This window comes from Empidonax traillii, unplaced genomic scaffold (assembly GCF_003031625.1).
Source record: "Empidonax traillii isolate 1590-97213 ecotype Southwest subspecies unplaced genomic scaffold, ASM303162v1 scaffold187:size1931383, whole genome shotgun sequence".
NCBI classification, from domain to species: domain Eukaryota; kingdom Metazoa; phylum Chordata; class Aves; order Passeriformes; family Tyrannidae; genus Empidonax; species Empidonax traillii.
Window position 1 is genome coordinate 367,542 of NW_020955380.1, and position 23,111 is coordinate 390,652.

General features: G+C 60.6%; 5 protein-coding genes across 9 annotated transcripts in view; 1 reads left to right on the plus strand and 4 right to left on the minus strand.

The window, feature by feature from the left end:
* Positions 1-952: 952 nt before the first annotated feature.
* ZMYND10 (zinc finger MYND-type containing 10) lies at positions 953-10,840 on the minus strand. 2 transcript variants are annotated; one of them, XM_027886412.1, is made up of 12 exons: positions 10,724-10,840; positions 9,916-10,024; positions 9,246-9,362; positions 8,578-8,631; positions 8,333-8,476; positions 6,295-6,383; positions 5,900-6,000; positions 4,437-4,609; positions 4,006-4,131; positions 2,172-2,293; positions 1,871-1,996; positions 953-1,236 (listed from the first exon to the last, which is right to left on the minus strand). In XM_027886412.1, exons 1-12 carry the CDS (start codon positions 10,816-10,818, stop codon positions 1,149-1,151), a joined length of 1,344 nt encoding a protein of 447 aa, XP_027742213.1. In that variant the 5' UTR covers positions 10,819-10,840; the 3' UTR covers positions 953-1,148. The 2 variants fall into 2 exon arrangements, with proteins under 2 accessions (XP_027742213.1, XP_027742214.1); XM_027886413.1 differs by having other exon boundaries at positions 1,126-1,236; positions 10,771-10,789.
* Positions 10,841-10,863: 23 nt separating this feature from the next.
* NPRL2 (NPR2 like, GATOR1 complex subunit) lies at positions 10,864-14,216 on the minus strand. Its single transcript, XM_027886414.1, has 11 exons — positions 14,106-14,216; positions 13,895-13,986; positions 13,301-13,469; positions 12,957-13,065; positions 12,557-12,693; positions 12,184-12,281; positions 12,060-12,096; positions 11,829-11,922; positions 11,627-11,744; positions 11,294-11,436; positions 10,864-11,037 (listed from the first exon to the last, which is right to left on the minus strand). The coding sequence occupies exons 1-11, from the start codon at positions 14,175-14,177 to the stop codon at positions 10,970-10,972; spliced, it is 1,137 nt and encodes a 378-aa protein (XP_027742215.1). The 5' UTR covers positions 14,178-14,216; the 3' UTR covers positions 10,864-10,969.
* Positions 14,217-14,413: 197 nt separating this feature from the next.
* LOC114058781 (cytochrome b561 domain-containing protein 2) lies at positions 14,414-15,590 on the plus strand. The gene is made up of 3 exons (XM_027886475.1): positions 14,414-14,550; positions 14,638-14,675; positions 14,858-15,590. Exons 1-3 carry the CDS (start codon positions 14,424-14,426, stop codon positions 15,359-15,361), a joined length of 669 nt encoding a protein of 222 aa, XP_027742276.1. The 5' UTR covers positions 14,414-14,423; the 3' UTR covers positions 15,362-15,590.
* Positions 15,591-16,559: 969 nt separating this feature from the next.
* TMEM115 (transmembrane protein 115) lies at positions 16,560-19,511 on the minus strand. The gene is made up of 2 exons (XM_027886486.1): positions 18,471-19,511; positions 16,560-17,761 (listed from the first exon to the last, which is right to left on the minus strand). Exons 1-2 carry the CDS (start codon positions 19,322-19,324, stop codon positions 17,560-17,562), a joined length of 1,056 nt encoding a protein of 351 aa, XP_027742287.1. The 5' UTR covers positions 19,325-19,511; the 3' UTR covers positions 16,560-17,559.
* Positions 19,512-22,417: 2,906 nt separating this feature from the next.
* The window catches only part of CACNA2D2 (calcium voltage-gated channel auxiliary subunit alpha2delta 2), a 231,492-nt gene continuing 230,798 nt past the window's right edge, over positions 22,418-23,111 (minus strand). For all 4 annotated transcript variants that reach the window (XM_027886436.1, XM_027886437.1, XM_027886433.1 and 1 more), the window contains one exon: positions 22,418-22,574. In XM_027886436.1, coding sequence (XP_027742237.1) covers positions 22,446-22,574 — 129 coding nt within the window. In that variant the 3' untranslated portion in view covers positions 22,418-22,445. The remainder of the gene's footprint in view (positions 22,575-23,111) is intronic.

Consider the following 23,111-nt stretch of genomic DNA (forward strand, 5'->3'; position numbering starts at 1 on the left):
TGGTGAAGTGCCCGGGGTCCCGCTGGCCAACACCGGTCCCGGCGAGGCCGGCGGGGCGGGCTGGAGGCGGGGATGAGGCTCCCGGAGCCGCCGCCGAGGAAGGCGGGGGCCCGCTCCAGCAGCCCCGCTCTCTCCACCACCTCTCCCAGGACCGAGACAAGCTGCACTTTCTACCTCAGTTCCCAGCGGGGAAGGGGCTCAAGGCACCTCTGGCGGAGAGTGAGAAGCAGCAAGAGAGCCTTGGACACGCTCGAGCTGGCTGCAGCCCTGGACGTGCAGCCTGGGTTTGGTGTGAGTTTACTCCATGCTCCGAGCTTGGGCTGCTCAGTCGGGGCTGCAGCTGGACCGAGGCAGTTTCCTGCCTGCTGTCGTGGGTCCTGCAGCAGCAGTGCTGCTGCAAAGCCTATTTTGGGGTGTCAGGGAGTCTCAGGTACTCCATTACAAAAGGACATGGCCTCACCAACCTTTTCCAGCTGTGCTCAGACCAAGGCTGCAGCCCTTTGGCAACGAGAGGTGAGGATGCACCCCAGGTACAGACTCACCAGTAAACCCTGGTTATTGGTGATGCTGGTGGGCAGGGGGCCAAGCCCTCAGTGCTAACACCACATCAACAGAGAGGAAAGGGGGGGAATCGTCCCTGCGAGGTGGCAGATGAGGAACACCCGAGAAACTCACAATAAGGTGCCTGAGCAAACCACATCCTCTGCTCCCCACACTGCTCTAACGACAGTAAGAGGCGGTGGGAGGCCTTCTTGCCCCTTTCCCTCCCCAGATGCAGAGGGCTTGGTCCTTCTAGTAACCACATCCTTACAGGCTTTTTCAGGTTCTCTGGGATTTCTGTTGCTGCAGAGGGGAAAATGGACACATATGCCTCTCCCTGGGTGCAAGGGAGGCGAGGACACAGTTTAGCATCTTCAGCTAGGAGAAGAAAAAGCAGGAGCCAAGCAACTGAGGGTTGCACAAGGGGGTTTATTGGAGAAGGCAGCATGGTGGGGTAGTGGGAAAGGAGAGGCCAAGTCCAGCCAGTGCTGCCTGGGGCTGGGAGCAGGCAGAAGGGGCCTTTGCCAGCTTCTCTCCAGCTCCTGGGCTGCACACTGGGGAACCTCAGCCTTGCTGAGCTGTGGGCCAGATGCCAGACACCCCTTCTCTTACAGGTCATCCACAACACTCCTTGGCACCTCAGCCATCAGGTTGCAGGCAGGCTTGTGCTTCTGCCAGTGCTGGACCTGGCAGGCCCTGCGGAGGGTAAAGCTGCTGTCAGGGGCAGTGGAACCATGTGCTGGGAGTGAAGGAGTAACAAGGACAAACCTCAGCACCACAGTCCCCTGGGCACTGGAGGGGAGCTGGCATGGCCCAGCATTAGCCCGAGGGAGATGGATGTGGCCCCCAGTTCCAGGCGCTAAGGCGCTTTAGCGCCAGACCTTGCCAGATGGTTCAGGACCAGAGAAGATTTAACTTGCTGCCACCATCCCAGCTGCCACATCCCAGCCTGTCACTTGCACCCACGGGGTCATGGGTGCTTTCCTCCCCACCCCTGCCACACCAAGATGCAGGGGAAAAAGACAGTGACACCACGGAAAACCCAACCCGTCACTGCTGCCACTGTGGGCAGAGGCAGCTCAGCACCTCGCAGCTGCAACACAACACTCACCAGCACCTCCTGCACCAGCAGGCCAGCACATCAGCCTCCCACAAGATTTGGAGAGGTATGTGGCCAGAGGAGAGCCAGAGGTGCTGAGCAGGGGTGGGACCCCTGGCTTGCCCTGGCCCTTCCTCAGTATCCTCTGGTGAGGTCTCTGGGGAGCACTGAAGGGCTGCGGGGGGGGCTCAGGGGACTGAGAGGACACGGGGGGTGGCAGGGCTCCCTTACCGTGTGCAGTACCACTCATTCCGGCAGCGAGAGCACCTCTTGGCTGCTTCTACACCACACACCCTGCAGCGGGGCTTGTCGGGGGCCAGAGCCTCCATCATGTCCAGGCTGTAGGTCTGTGCCCACCTGTGCAAGCAGAGAGGGGTGAGGCTGCTCACGGGGAACTGCTGACCTGCAGCAAGCTGTCCCCACTGCACCCTGCCACCACAGACCCCTCTTTCCTCCCAGTGCTGAGCTCCAGCCCCTGCTAATGGGGATACTGGCCCCACTGGCACCCCACGTGTACATACCAGGGCCTCACCTTCGTGCCTGCAGCTTCAGCTCCTCCTCAGTGGGGCTGAAGGCGTGCTTCACCTGGTGCTTGGCAATGGCCTCCCACTTCCCCGAGTTTTTCTTGAGGATGTGGTCCCAGATGACAGGAACCTGACGGGAGAGGCAGGGCGGGAGGAAGGGGTGCTAGCAGTCTGACCAAAGGTGCTGTGGTTCAGGGATGTTTAGGGGGGAAGCAGCCAGCTCTGGGCACAAGGAGCATGGATCCCTCGTGAGGGTGAGCAGAGGCAATGTCTGCTTTTGGGTACAGGGAGGGGAAGGATCCACTCGCCAACAAGCGTTCAGGTGAAACAAGGAAAAACCTCTGGGGTCTGACTGGGAATGAGTATTCAGCCCTGAGGCCTGGGCTCCTGAAGAGAAAGCCCTGGGATCTCAGCACCCTGCATGCTGGCAGCAGCATGAACCCCGTGCTCCGGAGCCGTTTGCCTGAGCAGATTTTTCCACTCGTCACTTCCCTGAAGATGAACACTTGGGGAAGGACTGGCCAGTTCAAAAGGAAACACGCCAGCTAAGAGCAGCGTGGGGAGTTCAGCCTCTGGAGAGAACGATGCTGCTTCAAACAGCACTGCCTTCTCCAGCAGAGTAAAAATAGCCAGGCCTGGAAGGGGAGGAGGCTGCTCTGGGAGCAGCCAAATGGAAAAAGGCCTTTCCTTAGCTTGGCTCAGAGACAAGGAGTGAGTTCACTACTTTCTGAGCAGAGCAGGGAGTCCATGTCTGTGCTTCCAGCTGGCTCCTCCTGCCTGCCCCCTGGGCTCAGCCCCGGTCCTTGGCACAAGCAGGAGCAGCACCAGCACAAAAGCTGAGCTACAGGGAAGGGCAGCAGCCTGGACTGGGTCCCCAGCGTGGCAGCTGCCTGTCGCTGTGCCACTGACACGCTGGCAGTCGAGGCACTTGGCCTGGATCCCTGTCCACCTCCACCCTGCTGCCATCCCCAGCCCCAGCCGTTCAGCTTGCTGGTCTGCAGCTTCCCCAGGCCCAGCTCCTGGCCTGGGCCGTGCCTATGGATCAGCCACATCCAGCGCTGACATAGCATGTCACCCTCCTCCCGGGCCATGGGCCAGGTATGTGGGGACAGTGTCCTTCCCCTCCACACAGCCCAAAAGGCCACTGCCCAACCTACTCATCTGCTCCAGGAAGTGGCGTGGGAGCTTCCAGCAGTGGGGAAGAGCCTCTGCTCTCCCAGCTCTTCTCAGTAGCCTCTTTGCAGATCTGCCCCCACACTCAGTTTCTCCCCTCAGCTCACGAGAAGGCAGTAGAAAGACTTTTCTCCAGAGACTACCATTGCACAGATTAAAAACCCAAGAACCTCATGGCTGTTTGATGACCATCAGGTCCCAATTCCCAAGGTCCAGACACCAGCTGGGACCAGTTTGACTCCAGCCTTTATCAGCAGACTGTGTTGCCCCTCAATACACAGCGCGCCAAGCAGCTCTGACCCAGGGAAGTCCAGAATTCAGCAGGAAAACACTGATAAAAGTTAAATGAAGAGTTAATTGTCAAAACAAGCCAGGGGCTGCGTCTGCTCCATGCAGCCACCATCCCAGGGACTCTGTGTGACCTGGAGAGCTGTTTATACCACAGCATTTATGTCTTTAGATGTGACTGCATGGCCACTGCAGTGGCAGGACGAGGCTCTCACGTCACCCACAGGCAGCTTTGCTGGCAGTAAGGGTGTAACTATGAAATGGGTGCTTGGCTGTTTTTCCAGGGCACCTCTCCAGAGTTTAGTGGGAGAAGAAAGAGGTAGAGAGTTATCAGGCTTAAAGCAGAGCAGCTGGAGAGGTGACGGAAGAGTCACAGGATACCTGCTCCAGGACGAGATCCTTTTTTGGGGGAGCTGGCTCTGTCACTGCCAGGTGGCTCAGAAATCTCTGCATCTCCATCAGGTTGGGCAGCTGGTCAATGAGGACATCTGTCAGGAACACACGGAGCTGCAGCCATGAAGGAGAGAGAAGAGAGAATGGAGAGAGGTCAAGACAAGGGAGTCAGAGCTGGGGAAGCAGCAGGACAAGAGCAGTGATTTGTGGAGCACTGGCAGAGTGAACCATGGGAGTCTCACGAGGTGCATCCAGGAAGGCAAGCTTTGCTTGCTGCTGGTACAGTGACAGATCTGCTGTTATTCACCACTGGCTCCTTGGAGTGCACAGTGAGGATGGGTGAGAGTCCAGAGGTGCCCAGTGCTGGCAAGGCCCTACTCTGCTGCAGGGCCCTTGGCCTTTGTGCTGCAGGGTCCTACCTTGAGGAGCTGGCTCTTGTTAAAGCCATCAAAGCGGTATTTGCGCTGACACTCAGGGCTGAGCAGGAGGTTGAGCAGGGCAAGCCACACCTGCCCGTCGAGTTTGGTCATCTTCACCTGGTCTTCAGGGGGCACCACATGCCACGTGCCATTCTCAAACTTCTTGAGCTTGCCTGAGGGACAGAAGAAGCAGGGAGACACAGTGCTGCCTGAGGCAAGACAGCTCAGAGGGAGCTGGGGAGGCTGGCCTGTGGTCACTGCCTCACTTCACTGCAGGGAAGTCCCTCTGCTTCTGCCTGCCTCAGTTTCCCCACCCTTTGCTCAGCATAGCAGCCTACTTGGTACTGAGGTAATATATCAGAGAGTAGGAAAAGCAGAAGGAATATGTATTAAAACAATAGGGCTGTGGCAGAAGTGGAAAGATCCCTGAGACATCTCCCTCTGTACTTGGCCAGGAGTGTAGAGGACTGGTAGACAGTTGCTGCAACAACAGAGCAGCTGAAGAGGCACGTTTTGGGGTACCAGCATGGCCAATACCTGCTCATCCCAAGTTTCCTCTGTCAAGGAAAACCAGAAGTAGCGTGAATGTAACAGAAGTGACAAAACAGCAGCTACTGTGCAGCTTTAGGGGATGGAGCAGGATGTGGCCCTGCATCTGCACAGCCTGGAAATGCCTCTGTGCTTGTCTCTTTCAAGTCCCTCCCTCAGGGCCCAGGATCAAAGCTCCCTCTGACACCCCAAGTGCACAGGCAGAGAGAAGGGATGTGTTTCGTGGCCGGAGGAAAGAGGAAAGCTCCCACATCCAGCTGGGCTGCTCTCAGCAGGCACACAGCCATGTGCTCCCAGCAGCTCTTCCTCCCCTGCCTGTGCTGTGATCCCCTGGAGCAGGGCTGGGGGAGCACGGGTTCCCACGCCCCAGGCCTCTGCTCTGAGGCAGGCAGCGGGGGAGCTGGGAGGCTCTGGGGGGCTGAAGAAGTGCAGGAGGCGATGGCTGATGGGCACAGCCTGATCAGGGGCCTTTGGCAAGAGGGAAGCTCAAGGACCAGCAGCATCAGGACAATCGGTTTGCTGCCTGGGAGAGCCCATGTCTGGCTCTGATTCTTAGTGCTGTCCCAGAAAGCTGCAGGCAGGCTGGAATTGGCACTCTGGTCTTTCTGTGTCCAGAAGACTCCTCAGAGGAGCACGTGGGGCTGACAGACATATTACACTCCAGTCCTAACTGTGATCAACTCAGAAAAGACCCAGCCCCACGTGAGGATCAGCTTTTGGGAGCGCTGCCAGGCCCCCAGCCCAGCTGTGCTGCAGCTGTTCCTGAGCTGAACCGCTTCAGTCAGGGAGCACTAGCGAGGAGCTGGAGAGGAGGGTGGAGGGGGAGCAGCTCTGCAAGGGCTCAGACCCCTCAGTGGATGCAGGCCCCAGGACAGCACCATGGTGCCACAGGAATCACAGGGCACAATCCGTACCTGCATCCCAGCAGCTCCAGGGGCAATGCTCCACCAGCTCGACGAGGAGGCAGGGCAGGTTGTGGGTGTTCAGCATCCGTGTCAGCGCGCTCAGGGGCAGGCTGGAGACATGACAGAAAGGGTGAAATGGCACTCACACAGTAATGCCAGGATTTGTATCTACAAATGCTCCCTGAGGCAACTGGGAGAGGTGGGGAAAAAAAGAAATGCTCTGGGTTCCCCAGGAGTATCGCGGAGCAGGGTGGAGTGCTGCTGTGTTTTCCTCCCAGGGCACAGTGCCACTGCCACTGTGGATACAGCCAGCTGCTGAACGGGGTCCAGGCACCCGCTGTGACCTCATGGGAATCTCCTCCAGAGAGCTCAGCACATGTCCTCTGCTGCCCCTGGGCACCCACCTCTCCACCTGGTCGGTGATGAAGCGCAGCACAGACAGGGCCTTCAGGGAAATCTCAAACTCCATTGTCTCTGCCTGCTTCTGCAGCTCCTGTGGAGGGACAAGCACAGCCTTGGGATTTCAGGCCCCATTTCCCAGGAGCTGTTGACTGTGCAGTGGTAACCACAGACTGGGGAGAAAAACAGAGCCCTTCAACACAAGCTGCTTCTCATTCTCATTTCCCTGCCTGTTGGCCAGGGCAGCCACAGAAGTGCTCACAACCCACTGTTGCTCATCCCTCATCTCCCTAACAGGTCATGAGTGACTCCCAGCAGCAGTGCTAATGCACAGGAACATCCCCTGAAAGAGGCTGGTCCCAAACTGCTCCTCTATTCCCCTTTGGGGACCATCTTGTGGCCCACGGCCCTGCAGAAACCTGTGAGGGTTGAGGGAAGAGGAAACTGCAGAGGAACCAGAGGAGGAGGAGAGAGAAACTTGACCCCGGTGCAGCTGCAGCCCTACATCCACCCCTCCTGCATCTGCCTCTCCCCTCCAGCTAGAATATCTGCCTGTGGTTATCCCAGACTGCAGTTCTGCCATACTCTCCAGCCACCCAGCCTCTTTCCCTTCCCAGGCTGCACTGGACACCCTGCTCTCCTCCACATGCTCAGGCTAACAGCCTGACCACCCTCTGACTCAGCCTCTTTCGAGACCACGAGGATGGCTATGCTCAGCAGGGCCAAGTTCTCCCTGGCCCAGGCAGAGCTTTTCTCCAGCCCCAGATGCTCAGCAGCTCACACTTCTGTGTGCAGAGCACTGACCTCAGCATCTTGTATTTCTCCAAAGTGCCACTGCAGCAGTTCCCTTCCAGATTTCTGTGGTAAGCAGCTCTGTGTTCCCTGTACTGGTGCCTCACACATTACTAAGAAAGCCTTATGGGCTCTTCCTCCCTCTTCAAATTGCCCCAGTGAGTTTTTTTCCTACAGCTCCTCCTGTTATCCAGACCTCATCTCTGCTACCTTGAGGCAGGGACCATCTTTTGCCTGTGCTTCTGGGGCACAGCAGAACAGGGGTTACTGTACACAGTTACAAAGGACAAGAGGCTCCACAACACAGGAGAGGGCAGGAACAGCTTTTTCATAGGGGTTATTGCACACAGAGTCAGGAGAGGCTGGAATGAATCAGAGGAAACCAGGCTCCTTGGGAGATGAGTGGTTCTGAGAACCCTATTGGCTCAAAAAGGTCTGGGTTTTCAACTTCAGTCATGTCAAAGCACTAACAGAGACAGCCCCTTCCCCTCCCCAGCTGGGAAAACATTTCCTGGAAAACATCCCTATTGTGCTCTGGAGCCCTCCACTTCCTTCCCTTTTCTGGAAGAGGAACTTGTGCTTGGGCAACAAGCCAAAGGATAGAGGCACAGGGAGGTACAGGCTCTCCCTTTAACCCTGCTCCTCCAGACACTCCCGGTGTGCAATTTCAGGTGCTGAGAAGAACCAGAGGCAAAGAGATCTCCCACTCCGGGAAGGTGTGTGTGGCAGCCTGGTAACACCCGACCGGGCACAGCTCTGGGCTCAAGCTGGCCCAAACCAGCACAGAGGAGGAATTTCTCTGGGAGCCAAAGAAGCTGGGGGAAACACATTAGGACAATTCCTAATTGTAGGTGAAGCCTCTCCTATTTAACTCCAGCAGTAGCCTGACGCAGGATGGCTTCCCAAGCTCCAAGGACAGACACCCCCACAGCTTCCAGGAGCAATGGTAAACGGCCAAACCCTTGCACTTGAATATTTTGCCTCTCAACTTTCCAGCGTGTCCCGCCCCGGAGCTCCGAGTGCATCCCGCAGGAAGCCTCAGGCTGTCACTGTCACCAAAGAGGGCAGAAGCCTGGCTGCAGGGTGGAGCTGCTGGCAACAGAGGAACACCAGCAGACACCCTGGGAGATGGGTGGGACTCACCAGGATCACAGCCAAGGGGTTCTCCATGGGAAGGCTCCCCTGTGCCTCTGCAGGCTGCCCATATTCTCCACCACACGTCCCCAGCTTGCTCCAGGAGTTCCTCCTCACCTGCACGGACGAGGGGCTGGCCAGGTCCTGGGCATGCAGCTCCACAGCCTGTCCGTTGGCGCTCCGGGCCGCGAGCAAGGTCAGCTTTCGGTGGCAGTAATCGATTAAATCCAGAATGCTGTCCTCTGCCGACTCACAGATCTCCTTCACAACGACATGAGTTGCACGCAGGGCCAGTCCACACAGCCATAGCCTTCCACCCCTCAAGGGACTTTCCACTGAGGAAAGCTGAACCTGCCTCTTACCTTGTAAAAAAACACCGTCTCCAAGAGGTTAATGATGGAGGCTTCATGGTGCAGCTGTGGGAGGAGAATGGCAAGAGTGAGATAACAGCGGAGCAGCACTGAGGACACAGGCACTGCGACAGCTAAAAGAGCTTTTCTAAGAACCTACTTGTGTTGTTGTGGCCAAAAAAACTAGTCCAAGAGAAAAAATACAAGTGATGCAACCTTTAAAACCACTCCAGTTCATGCAGTTCATATTAACATTAACATGCCTGTGACACTCTAACACATCGATAGACAGGGCTGAGAGAGGGGCAAACACTCCAGGGGTATTGCTACCTGGGAGCAAGGGCAGCACTGGGAGCTGTGAGCCACGAGCTCAGCCACCTCCAGGAGCAGCTTTTGCTGCATCCAGCAGCTCCTGCAAAACCCTCAGTGGGATTAGAAAGGGTATAGCTCTCCACAAAACCAGTCCTCCCTGGGAGCGAGTCCCTGTCCTTCCTGGGGGCAAAGGCACGTTGCCGTTCAGGCCTTTAGGAAACCAGGCACTTCCCACTGTGTCCCACTGCCCACCACAACCTGGCGAGATATAAAACCCCACCTCTGACACCTTCAGGGTGACATTTATTTTTAAGGGTTGCTGTGCCCACCCTGTTCCCAGGCTCATTCCCACCCCGCCCTCTACTCACCACCACGTAGATGGGGAAGGTGCTCCTTGGCTTGAAGTCCTTCAGCCGGCACAGCACGGGAAAGACCTTGTGCTTCCAGATCTCCACAGAGATCAGCTCCCCAATGAGAACGGGAATCTAGACAGGGAAGGGATGGGGAAGCAACGCCTTTCAGACCAGTGCTGCAAGGGGAACCAGTTTTGTTGCTAATGGTCAGCCACAGTGGAGTCATCCCAGGGAGGAAGGTGGCCCAGGGGCATCCTCTGTATTCACCCAGCTCAGGAACCAACAGATTCTCACCACAGAGCAGCGGGCAGGGCACCCGGGGCTGAAAAGGGGGAAGGTGACCCTGAGGAGCTGGGCAGGTCCAGGCAAACACACACTGGGGGTGCACCCAGCACATCCTGGGGCTGGGACACCTCAGGTATAGGGCAGAGAACCACAACGGGCGGGGCCAGTGCACAAAAGACACCGAAACAACCTCCAAGAGAAACCAGACCAGCAAGCAAAAATACCACAGCTTGACCTTTAATTATTTTTTTATAAAAAACCTCAAAACTGGCAAATGCCACCAGTCAAATGTCTTTTCCAGAGACACAACAGGATTCTTCTGTATTTTATTCCAAAATTGCACATTGCCCACATGACAAGCCCAGCTGGGGGATCCCTCCTGCCCCCAGGGGAGGCTCACCTTGCCGTAGGTGACCAGCAGCTCGGTGAGGAGCTGCTCCTGGCCAGCAGAGGCGCTCAGGATGCCATGCATATTCAGCTTCTCCACATATTCGTGCTGTCGAAGCCATCTGGGGGACAGCCAGCAAGGACATCTGTGCCACAGACCCCCACCCACAGGCTTGGGGGCCCTGCTGTGCTCCCGAGGGTCCCTTGTGCAGGGAAACCTGCTCTGGGAACCTCCAAAATCCTCTGCTGTGCTCTGAGCCTCTAGTCCCTGGGGCAGCAGCTCCACAGGGGGCAGCCCTGCTCTCCCACCTGGTCCCCAGCAACACCCTCACTAGGGACACCACAGGACAGAGGGACCCCTCTCCATCACCCCTTCCCACACAGAGCCTCTGGGGACACCCTAGATCTGGGACTCTGGCCCTCCTCTACCTGGACCCCCCCAATCTGTCAGTCCTTTCAGGAAGGCTCCAGAATCATGACCCATCCTGTCCCCCAATCCCACACAGACCCTCTGGGGACACTCCAGATCCGTGACCCTTCCTCACCCTCCTCCTCCTGAACCCTCCGATCCTCCCCAGTCCTTCCAGGAAGGCTCCAGAACTGCAGCCACTTCTCTCCCCTCACCCCACCCTCACCCTCTGGGCTCACCTTAAAACCAGAACCCCTCCTCTCTGCTCTAAACCTTCTGGCAACCTCCTTTACCCCCACCATGACCCTCTGTGGGGGGGCAGGGGGAGCAAAACTGGAATCCCTCCTCTCCCCCAAGAGGACCTCCTCCCCGAAATTTAAAGCCCCTCTTTCACAGGACCCTGTCCCCGCACCCCTGCCCGCCGGTGTCCCGCAGCTCGGTGCCCTGCAGCGCCCGCACCAGCGCCTCAGCCTCGGCGGGCGGCAGCGGGGCGGCCATGGCGGCCATGGCGTCCGAGCGGTCGCTATGGCAACGGCGGCGCGGCGCGGCCTGTGCCGCCCCCTGGCGGCGCGGAGGAACGGGGGGACACGCGGGGGACACGCGGGGGACACGCGCGGCGTGAGGGACGCGGGGGGTCCGGTGCGGGCCTCCCCCGCTGTCACTTCCAGCACACGATGATGTTGGGGTCGTTCTCCAGGCGCTCGTCCAGCTCCTTGTAACTCATGCCTGGAGGGGAAGGCAGTGTGTGTCAGTGGGGTGCCAGGCACTGGTGCTGGAGGGCTGGGTGGGCTCCACAGGCCTGGCCCTGGTACCACGGGCTCGGCAGCCTGGCTTGGCACAGCGCCTCACCCACAGTCCCGGCTCCCTGTGGTCTGAGGGCTCCCAAAGGGTGAGATCCCCAGACCAGCACACAGCCCTGGGCAGACAGATCTTCCTGTGTCACCCACCAGCCCCGGGGCCCGTGTGGAGCCCAGATCCCTACCGGTCTTGCAGCAGATCTCGTCGTAGCTGTGACAGCCTGTGTACAGCCGGGCCGGGTGGCTCCGCTCGTCCCGCGCGACCTTCACAGGGTATTTCTGGAGCCTCCGGATAAGGCCCTTCATCAAACCAAACTGGATAAGCCTCCTGCGGGCAAGGAGAGAAGGCACTGGGACCAAACACCCCGGCTCCCTGCAATCCCTTCTGGTTCCACTGTGCCCCGTGCTTCCTACCCTACAGATGGAGGGGTTGGCTACTCCCTGCTCGCTCCCCCACACTGTCCCTGCCACCCCATGTGTAACCCCTGCCCTTGGGGACTGGGCAGGAAGGTTCTGACCTCTCGTCTACCCTCTGGAGCTGCACGGTGTAGCGGGAGATGAGGTCTCTCACAGTGGTGCCAGGGCTGAGCCCGCAGTACAGCTGGAAGACATCCCTGAGGCTGGCTCGCTTGTGCCCTGCGGGGACAAGTCACTAGTCAGCTGCCCCGTCCCGCTGCATGACCCTCTGTCCACCAGCAGTCCCAGGTGGGGTCACTGTACCTTGTTTGGTGACATAGGACAGACACTCTTCCTGGAGACACTTGTCATCCACCAGGTCCTGGACCTTCGGAGTGGTGCAGTAGACATTGGAGTACTGGAGGGTGAGGAAAAACCAGCTCTGTTCAGCTGTGACTCCAAGAGACAGACCCAGCCCACTCCCACCCGTTTGTCCCCCAAACCCAGCCACCCCAATGGCCCAAATCCTGCTCACAGTACCATGGCCTGACCCACCTGGAGTATGGAGACGAGCGTGACGACCCCATAGTACCTGCAGATGGACAGGGAGATGTAAGAGACCCTCTCTGCCAGCTCCCACCCCCTTCCTTGGGCTGTCCAGGCCCCTCCAGGCACTCACAGCAGGTTCTGCACTGCAATCCGCACCAGGTTCAGCTCCACGTCGGCTTCCGCGGAAATCTTCTGGACGTGCCGAAAGCCGTCTATGTAGGGCAGGATCTGGGAGGGGAGGAGGCAAGATCCAAGAGGCGAGAGATCAGAGAGGCTCAAGACATCACCCTGAAGCCCAAGAAGCTCCTCTGCCTCTCTGGGCAGACTCCATCCCCAGCAGCGCTTTATCCTCGTGCTGGGTGAACGGTTTGCTCGCAGCACCAAGACCAGAGGGGCACCAAACTGTGCTCATTATTGTGGTGATCTCCAGGACAGCCCAACCGCCCAGACAGCCTGGAAACAGCTCCCTTTCAAAGCCTGCTGCCATGGTAAAGCACACAGACCTGCTGCGTGGTGAGATCCCACTGGGAGTTGAAGAAGTCATCCTTGTCTTGGGTGAAGACGGGGACATCGTACTCCTGCACGATGGGGGGGTCCGGGCGCTGCTCAATCACCTTCAGGTGGATGGTGTTGGACTCATCTACCCAGGAAAAGAGGAATGCTCAATCCCCATGGAAACCTGTGCTCTGACTATCAGCCCCAGGACACCATAATGCCATGTGGAACGAGGTGTTTACAGCCCATTAACCCCCTCCCACCCATCCCTCTGAGCCACCCAGGGCAAGGCTGGCTCAGACACCCCCAGCTCCAAGCACAGACAGGCAGGGAGCTGCTGGGAGCAGCACAGGCCCAGCAGACCCAGGTAGGGGATGGCCCAGCTGCCCCCCAGCACAGCTCCCATACCTATGGGCAGGGTGCACTTCCCTTTGGCATTCAGCTCCTCCAGCAGGATGGTCATGATGGGGACCAGCTTCTGTTTGCTCTCCTCGTTGGAGATGAAGCCACTTTCCAGCTATAAAGAGCAGAAAACCGAGTCAGCTCCTCCAGCAGGCTATAGGAACCTGGATCCTGTTCTCCATGGAAATTCAAGTGATCTTGAAGTTGGTAAAACCAGTACAACACCCTTCTCACTGTTAACCTGGCCCCTATCCCAGCAAGGCCCAGTGCCCCAGGATGTGCTCCAGGACACCAGTGGGGTGTCCACAGCCTGTGGGGAGGAGCGGGAGGTAGCCAGGCTCAGGTCTCACCTCGAGGGTGGTGAGGTAGCCAGCCAGCTTCTTCACAATGGGCTCCAGGGCACAGGCCTTGGCTCTGGCATCACACACAAAGCCCAGGTTGAAGAGCAGAGCGTTCCTGCTGTACTTCTTGTGCTCGATGCACACGGGGCAGCCGATCAGCTTCTTCTCCATGGCCGTCCTACAGGAAGACACATAAAACCTGCACCTACAGCCTTGGGGAGAGCTGAGCCCTGCACAAGGACAGCTCCTGGTCGGCTGTGGAGGTGGGGGCTTCTCTTGTTTGCAGAAAAATCATGGCTAATCCACCCATGCTAAGAGCGCAAAATACAGTCTGAAGGAGGGGAGAAAAGAGTCACTCATCGGAGAAGACAACAGTTTCCTTACAAAACCAGCACAGCTCTCCTGACTCGTTTGGCTTCCCTGGATTTGAGGCTGACGGAGCAGCACACCCCCAAATCAGACACTCACGCCCTGCACGGGTACCTGCGGGCATGGCAGTGAACCTGCTGGCCATGGGGACAGCACCCCCCGAGACCTGGCACTGTCACAGCACCGCGGTGTCACGCCCACCCAGCGGGGAAGGGACGGGGGGTCTTCACTCACACAGTGATCAGCTTGTTCTGCAGCTCGGGCTTGGTGATCACGTACACCTGGATGGTGTCGAACAGCTCGCGGGAGATGAAATCCTCCGGCACCTGCGGGGGCACAGGAGTCTCCGTACCAGCCGAGCCCCGGGGAGCAGCCGCCACCGCTGGCCCTGTGCTCCCTTCTCCCCCACGCGCGCTCCCGTGCCCCAGCCCCAGACGCCCCGCACCTGGTAGGTGATCTTGGGCCCCAGCGTGGGGTGGAACTCGCTGAAGAACACGCACTCGATCCGCCCACCCATGGCGGGGCCCAAGCGCAGAGCAGCGAACAGCCCAAACCCGCCGGCCACCGTAGTGGGGCTGCGATCACGCGGTTGAGCAGCCGGGGGCGGGGCCTCGCCCCTGAGGGACAGCTCCTCCCGCCACTCAGCAGCGGCGCAGGGCGGGGAGGGCGGGCCCTGGCGCTGACGGACAGCTCGGCTCGGCCAATGGCGGTCCGCGCCGCGGCCCGGCAGTGTCGGGGCGGCCGCTCCGCCCGCCCGGCCAACATGGCCCTGACGGCCGAGACCGAGTCCCGCCTGTACCGCTCGCTCCGCGTCGCCTCTGGCGCCGCCGCGCACCTCGTGGCGCTGAGCTTCCCCATCGCCGTGGCCGTGCTGGCCCGGCCCGGATCCAGTGAGTGCCGCGGGGCCGGGAGCGGGACGCCGGGGGGGCGGCCGGGCCAGACCTCCCCGCTCACCTCACCCTGCCCTTCCCTTGCAGGTCTGTTCTCCTGGCACCCGCTGCTCATGGCGCTCGCGGTAAGTCCCACCGCCCCGGGCACCGTGGCAAAGGCAGGGGCCGGTGGAGTCCCTGGGCGGTGCGTGGCGGAGCCCCGGGAACCCCCGGGAATCCCCGGGAGCCGGGGAGCCGAGCCCCGGTTTCCTTGGAGGAGGGGCGGCTGCTCGGCCGGTGCCAACCCTGCTGCCCTCTGTCTTCCCAGTTCTCGTTCCTGATGACGGAGGCGCTGCTGATCTTCTCCCCGGAGACCTCGCTGCTGCGCTCCTTCTCCCGCAAGGTGCGAGTGCGGGCGCACTGGGCGCTGCAGCTGCTCGCCCTGCTCTGCGCGCTCCTGGGGCTGGGAATCATCACCTACAACAAGCACCTGAACGGCAAGGGCCACTTCGTCACCTGGCACGGGCTGACGGGGCTGCTGGCCGTGCTGTACGCGGGCGGGCAGTGCGCCGGGGGCGTGCTCCTGCTCTACCCCAAGCTGATGAAGAACTGGACGCTGGCCAAGCTCAAGCTGTACCACGCCACCTCCGGGCTGGTGGGCTACCTGCTGGGCTGTGCCAGCCTCATGCTGGGCATGTGCTCGCTGTGGTTCACCACGGTGGTGACTGGTGTCTCCTGGTATCTGGCTATGCTGTGCCCCCTCCTCACCAGCCTGGTGATCATGAACCAGGTGAGCAACGCGTACCTGTACCGCAAGCGGAGCCAGCACTGAGGGCCTGGCGCACAACCAAACCCCCTGAGTGAGCTGGCGAGGCCCCCCCTCCTCGCACGGGGTCTTCTTGGAACTTTGTTTCTACTTTCTTGTCTCTCGTTAGTCCTGGATTGTCCTTAGTGTCAGCTACAATGTGTGTGTGTGACACCTCACACCCGCCCCGGTGGGGACGTTTCCCAGCACAGGTGAAGCTGCTGTCCCTGCAGCAGTTGGTGCTCAGTGGTGGGAAATGGAGGATTCGCTCAGGATTCCTGCTCCTTTCCCATTCCCACAGAAGGGCTGCTTTGGAGCAGGCAGGACGGGAGCCATCCTGGTGAGGAGGGCAGGGAAGTCCCCTCTCTCTCTCCTGGGAGGCTGCAGTGGGCACCACACTGCTTCTCCTGCCACGGGGGCAGCTTGGCTAGGAAAGCACAGGGCACGGTTATGGCTTTGGCCCTGGGAGGGCTGGGGAAGGGTGGTGACACCTGAGGACACGGTACAGGAGGGTACAGGAGCACGTCTGTCCTAATGGCACGAGGGCTCCCTGGGACCAGAGCAGCCAGCCCTGACCTGAGGTCACAGGTCTGGGCACTTGCTGCCACGCACAAACCCCTCCCCAGGCTGGGGCAGGACAGCCTCGGCTTGTTGGGGTGGGGTCAGTTTACAAAGCAAATGACTGAGCCAGGCTGTGAACCTGCAGCCAGCAAAGGCGTTTTGTCCTTTGGAGGGACACAGGGAACAGTGTGAGCAGGGGGGAGGCACAGGCCTGGGGGATGAGCCCTTGGCAGGGCAGGAAGTGACCTCCTTGCTGACACAACCACCTTTCTCCCAGCCTGCCCACCATCGGGGCTGCTGTGAGGCTCTGTCTGCAACTCCTCAGCACGCATCCTGCTCCCGGCAGGGCTGGAGAGCTGGGAGCGGCTCCCAGGCTGAAAAATTCCTCTGTATCCAGAGCTTTTATTCAATAAAAATTTCAGGCAGCTACAGTGCAACAAGCCCTCTTTACTGCTGGGGGGGGGGGGGGGGAGGAAACATGACTTTTGGGATGCTGGCACACTTTCCCCCCTGGAGATTTCCCACCTCCTCCTTTCAAAGGGTCTGTTCCAATGTGCTGGAAGGACCTGGGAAGAAACCCCCCTGCCCAGGCTCCTGGCAAGAGCTCCGGGGGCTGCTCTGGGCCAGGCCCCTGCCTTGCCCATGCTCTGCTACAGAAGCCAACTCTTTCAAAGAACTCTTTATTGATACCCAAATGTCTGTGTTCTTCCCGTTTGACAAAACCTTCTCGTGTGGTCCTTTAAAAAAATAGTAACGACACTGCTGACCTGCATAATGGGCTGGGAATTGCCCACTGGATCAGGAGCTGTGAGGAGGCTGTCACAGGGAGCATCCTCTCCATCCAGGGAAAAAAAATCCCCACCAACACAGAGGGAGGGAAAGAGAAGGGGGGAGCCCATATTCTACCTGCAGGAAAGAAAACCTGCTGCTGGAGGAAGCAGCGAGAGCCCCACCATAAAAATTTAATTCCAGCTTCTAGTGTAATCTGACAAACGGATTAGCCGGGGAGCAGTCAAGGGCACTGGCTCCTCGCAGGGGAGGGGGGCAGGAGAGGGAGGAGCAGAGAATTCCCACCGCAGAAAGCCTGGAGCTGGCAGTGCTGGACCACTGCTGTGAGGGGCTGGGCGGCCCCTTCCTGACCAGTGGCCTGTCCCCCCCTGCCCAACTTCTCACCGGTCCCAGCAAACTGCTGCCAGGGTGGGGGGAGGCTCCCCAAGGGAAAGACATCTGGAAAAGAAACCCACCAGCCTTCCCATTCCCTCAGTTCGGGACAAAACTACCTTCAAAAGGGAGGAAATAAGTGTTGAGTGCTCTGGCCAAGCCCTGGCACAGAGGAGAAGCTGACTTCTATCCCACAAGGGCGAGCACAGCGGCTTTGGGGTCGGGATCAGCCCCGTGTCCCCGTCCTGGGACAGCCCCCGCTGCCTGCGCCGACTCCACGGCCTTGCCCGCGCCGAGGGGAGTGGCTCCAGCAATCCCTGTCCTCGCGGTGGCGGCAGTGTCACCGTCCCGGGTGCCTGGTACTGGCCTCGAGCAGCAGCAAAGCGTTGCTGGAATGAGGTGTCCCCCTGCCTGTGTCACGGGAGGAGTCCCCGCTCCCAGCGGTGCGGGATACAAGGGGGATTAGCAGCTCTCCAAGGGAGACAGGGCGGGAAGGGGGCCGGTCACAGCTGGGCCGGGGCATCCTGGAAGCTGATGAGGTTGGACTCCTGGCCGGGGCTCTTGCCGGCCGCGCCGGGGTCGGGCAGCAGGGGGGTGTCAGCCTTGGCCGCCGCTGCCTCCTCCTCCTCATCCTCCATGCTGGGCCAGGCCGACTGGTCCTCCACGCGCTTCAGCCGCTCGTTCAGGGCCTTCAGGGCCAGCTGCCTGCGGGGCAAGGGACACCTGGTTAACCCCGGGTCCAAGGGGCAGGGCAGGGGCTGACAGCTCTGCCCCACAGGGCACTGTGTGAGCCTGGCCCTGGCTCCTTCCCAGCAGGAAAGGGTGGATTCAGCAGCACTGGGGATGACCCGGAGTGCCCAGGACTGCTCCATAGACACTCAGTCAGACTCCCAGACTACACACACGGAGTTCTTGCACCACGTGGTGCCCTCAGAGGCTGTCAGGGGCTGCTCTAGGAATGGGGAACAGAAGCATAAAACAGGGCAACGAAAAGGGAATGCCAACGCCTTGTCCAAACCCTCCTGTTGGGAGTCAGGAGGGCAATGCCGGGTGTGCGGGAAGGTTGGGGCGTGGGGCTGACTCACTGCCTTCCCCTGTGCTGGGGGGGTGCAAGACTGCCATGAGCTGGGGCTGGCACCTCCCCAGGCCGTCCCCCTTCCTTCTGCAGGGACCCCAAACCCTGCCTGGCCCTTCCCCAGCATCTCCCCACTGCTCCACATCTTAAAGAGCAGGATAACATCCCACCAGCCCCCTGAAATGCTCCTCACCACCTCCGTGGCAGGGCAGACCACATGCAGACGGTCCCTGCTTAGCAACCTGCACCTAAACCTCCCCTCTCCTCCTTGTTCGGATTTTAACCCGACCCTCGCTGTCCCTAAACACACGACCCCCACAGGAGCAGGGCGGGTGATACCTTCTCCTCTCGGCGTCCTGGGGGTCCGTGCCCGGCAGGCTGATGGTGATGGAGGACGGGGCGCCCACGTCGTAGCGCTTGACAGTCTTGCGACACACCCTCACCTTCACCAGGACGCCGTGCACCAGGTTGGCCACCAGACCCACCACGGGCTGAAGGATCTCGGGGAAGAAAGTGGCGAAGGCGAAGTGGTCAGACATGTCTCCGCGGCCTCTACTGTGCCGCTGGTAGAAGCGGAGATAGACCCAGCTGGAGAGGAGCCCGAAGCCGTACGAGGCCAGTACATTGCTCTCGACGAGGGCAGCGAGCCGCAGCAGAGCCAGAAGGAGGAGCAGGAGCATGGGGACAGCCTTCATCCTGACCTGAGGCACCTTCAGCACGGTGCTGTCTCCCATCGTCTGCTTGAGGGCCACCAGGACCCCGCCGAGGAAGCCCAGCCCGCCGTGGATGCGCACGGCGAACAGGTAGCCGGGGTGGAAGGAGGCCATGTAGGTGAGGAAGTAGGCGAGGGCCGCCAGGAGCCCCACGGAGATGTTCACCACGGCGAAGAAGACGAGCAGCTCCAGGGCTCCCCAGAGGGGCTCCAGCAGCCGCCCCGCCGCCCCCAGCGTGGCCAGCGCGGCCGCCAGCCCCCAGGCGCGCTCCTCCACCAGCCCGTGCGTCAGCAGCGTCCACACCCAGAAGTTGGGGGGCAGCAGGTAGCCCGGCGTCACCGCCAGCCCGTAGGCCGTGTCCAGCCCGAAGGAGAGCAGGTACAGCAGCACCGCGGCCGCGCTCAGCGACTTCACCACCACGCTGGTGCCGGCCAGTGCCGCCAGGAAGTGCTGCCGGGCCACCGGCAGGTACCGCCGCATCTTCGGCCCCGCGGGAGGCACGGGGCGGCCCCGCGGGGGCTGCCCGGCCCCCCACCCCGCCCGCTTCCCCCCCTTGCCGCCCGCTGCCGGTGCTGGTGGTGCCGGTGCTGGTGGTGCCGCCGCTGCCGCTCCGCCCGGGCCGGGCCGCGCTCGGCCCCGCTGCTGGGACAGGCCGGGCGCGGACAAACAGCGCGCTTGCGCCTGCGCCTGCGTGGGGGCGCGTGCGACTGGGCGGGGCCGCGCCTCGGGGGCGGGGCCGGGGCGCCGCGGGGCACGTCGGGATTTGTAGTCCAGTAACGTGGGGGAACACGGACATGGTGGGGGGATCAGGACACGGGGCACATGGAGGGACACGGCTACGAGGGACACGGGACAAACGGCCGGGAGGATACGGACACTGGGGGGACATGGGACAAACAGCTCGGGCAACATGGTAACAGGGGTGACACAGACGTCAGGGGACACGGGACAAATGGCTGGGAGGGACGTGGATGGGGAGGGGACACGGACACGAGTGGACATGGACGCGGGGGGGGGCACGGGACAAGCAGCTCGTGCGGGATGGACATGAAGGTGACACGGACATCAGGGGACATGAGACAGACGGGAGGGTCATGGACACAGAGGGACACGGGACAAACGGCTGGGGACACGCGGACAAGGGGGGACACGGGGGAGAGGGGTGGCAGAACACGGGTATGGGGCCGTGAGGGGGACAGTCATGGGGAGGTGGACACGGCGGGCACAAACCCTGGGAGGAGGGGATGTGGACACGGGTGGGCTGTGCACAGGGGGCACTTAGGGACACTGAACCCACGGGACAGGGATGTGGGGACACAGACACGGGGACGTGGGAGTGGAATGGGGAGAGGGGACAAGGGTATTTGGGGAAGGGGCAACACAGTCCTGAGGGGACACAGGGAGATGGAGGATCCCAGGGGGAGTTGGGGAGGGGCTGAGCCCCTGCTGCCCCCCAGCCCCTCCTGTGCAGCGTGCGGGGCTCTGCGAACCCACAGCTCTGCTGTGCCCAAATCCCTGCCCATCAGTCTCACAGAGGTGCAGCAGGTGTGAAGGCAGCAGCCTCCCAAATATCCTGTGCCACCCCACCTTCTGTGCCCCCCCTGGCTGTGCCCACCCCATCCCAGGTAATGATGCAGCCACCACCTGTGAAGTGAAAATATGAACATTATTTAATAACTGAGTCTCTGTAATAAACCATTTGAAAATATTTTACAAGGAGTCACACGCACGATATCTTACAAATTGTCTTTTTGTTGTTTTTTTTTTCTTTTTTTTTTTTAAGTTTTCCAACTCTTCTGTACAAAAAAAAAAAAAAATCGAAACCCAACGAAATTAAAAATAAATTAAAGAAAATAAATTTAAAAACCCAACGCCTTTGAATGAGCAGAGAGAAGCTTTTGGGCAGGGACAGGGCAGGATGCGACCCCGGCGGGACAGGGGGGCCCAAGGCCACGCCGCCCCTTCGTCTCATTGGTTTTTAACTTAAAATAGACTATATATGTATATATTTATAGGTATGTATAGTGGTGGTTTTCTGGCAGAGCACCTAACTAGACTACAGAAGTACACACACTCCCGGTAACACAGAGCCATCTGTTCAAACACGGTTCCCAGAGACAGTAACCAAACACACACTGAAAAAGCTACAAGCAGAATGACCATTAATTAACCCCCAGCACTGATTAGCGCCTGGCGCCCTCCCCAGCCCCCCCGGGGTGGCCGTGCCGAGGGGGCTCCCCTGGACCCGGTTGATGGGGTGGCTCTGAGTGGGGTGGCCCGGGGGGGTGAGGGTCCCCAGGGCTGCCCAGCCGGGCAGGGACCCCTGGCACTGCCGGGAGCAGTGGGGGGCACGAGTGGTGGGTATGGCACCCCCTGCACTTCAGCATCCCGGGCTCTCATGGCCGGGCACCATCTTCTGGATGGGTCTGTGGGGTGCCAGAGCTGAGCAGCTACTTCGTCCCCTCCTTGGCACCCAGCGTTTTGACTGGGGGAGACAAAACACACCCAACCTGAGCTCCCCGGTGCGAGCCCCAGCCCGTCCCGCCCCTCCAGCACTGCCTGCCCCCCAGCCAGGGCCCCCACAGCACCCGGGGGCTGCTCCCCTCGCCGTGGATGGTGCCCCGAGGGACGGGCGTGGGGGCCTGGCACATCCCTTCGGGGGACATGTGGCACCTCCCGCTCCACTTGGCACTCGGGGATGTGCGGCACGTCCCGCTGTGGGGCATGTGGCGTGACCCGCTCGGGGGCACATCCACGTCCCCCAGGGGACAAGCAGCACGACCCCCTGGCAGGACGAGGGGGACAGGGCAGGGCTGGGGGGGACAGGGCTGGGCGGGCAGGATTCACAGTGATCTGCAGAACGGAAAAGAAACAAAACACATTTCCCCCCCCCCCCCTTTTCACCCCAATATCTGTGCCCAAGAATAGCTGAGCCAAGTGCAGGGACCAGGGCTCCATTGTGCCACTGCCCCCCGGCCCTGCCCCTGCCCGCTCCCTGCCCAGCCTGCAGGGATGCTGGAGCTGCCCCACACATCGGGGGGTACCGCTGGAACAAATAATACTGACCCGCACAGTCAAGTCAAGTCCTTTTTTCTTTTTTTTTTTCTTTTTCTTTTTTTCTCCTTTCACCCCCCACCCCCGTTTTTTTTTTTTTCTTTTTCCTTCCATGTGTCCTCGTTGCTGACAATAAACCCCGCCTGTCTCCAGGTGAAAATGTTGGAAACTCGATGTAGAAAGATCTGCTTTAAAATCTTCAGGCTAAAAAAATAGGCGAGGTGGATTGGGAGGGTCGCGGGCGGAGGGCACCGACGCCACTTTTCCGAGTCCGAGCGGCCGGGAGGGGCGCGATGCCGGTCGGGAGGGGCACACCGTCCCGGTCCCCGCTCTGCCGGGGAGCCCCAGCCCGGTCCCCGCTCTGCCGGGGAGCCCCTGCCCGCACCCCGACTCTTCTTTGGCTGCGGCCGGTGGGGAGAGCGGGGCGGCATCGCGGGGGTCCCCGAGGCGGCGGAGGGGACGTCGCTCCCGCCCCACCGGGAGGGGCGGGGAGGGGGATGGAGATGGAAGTTGAAAGAAAAGAGAGCTGGCGGGGGCGGCCAGGGGGCTAAAGGCAGGCGGCCGGGGGCAGCGGGTGCCGGCTGGTGCTGGAGTAGAGGAGCAGCAGCTGCAGGGAGAGCAGGACCCCCAGGGAGGGGGCGAAGGAAGCCCCTCGGCCGCAGTCTGAGGTATCTTCCTGGGTGGGCAAAGAGAGAGGGGCCGTGGGGCACCCCCACCAGTGCCTCGGCACCGCAGGGGCACCCACTGCCCTGGAAGGGACACTCACCACCCCCCTGCAGCCCAGCTACACCTCCTGCTCTAGGGTCCCTGTGGCATAGCCCCCCTCCACCCCCCAACCAACCCACTTGCACTCCCACTGGGACCTCCATGGCTCTGCGCTCCCCTCAGGAGGGCATCCCATGGCATTACTTTCCTAAGGGCCCTTCATAGCTCTGATCTCCCCAGGGGGCACCCTAAGGCTCCTGATCCCCCACCCTGGGTCCCCAGGGCTCCAAACCCCCATCAGGGGGGTGCCCCTGCCACACTGCACCCCCAGGATCCCCTCATGGCTCTGCTCCCCCACTGTAGGGGCACTCACTCCTCCATTCCCTCCCCAGGGGTGAACCCCTCAGCTCTGCCCCCCTGGGGTCCCCCTTATGGCTCCAGTTCCCTGCTCAGGGGAAACACGCTGCCCGAATTTCCCCTATAGGAGCACCCCACAGCTTTGCTCCCT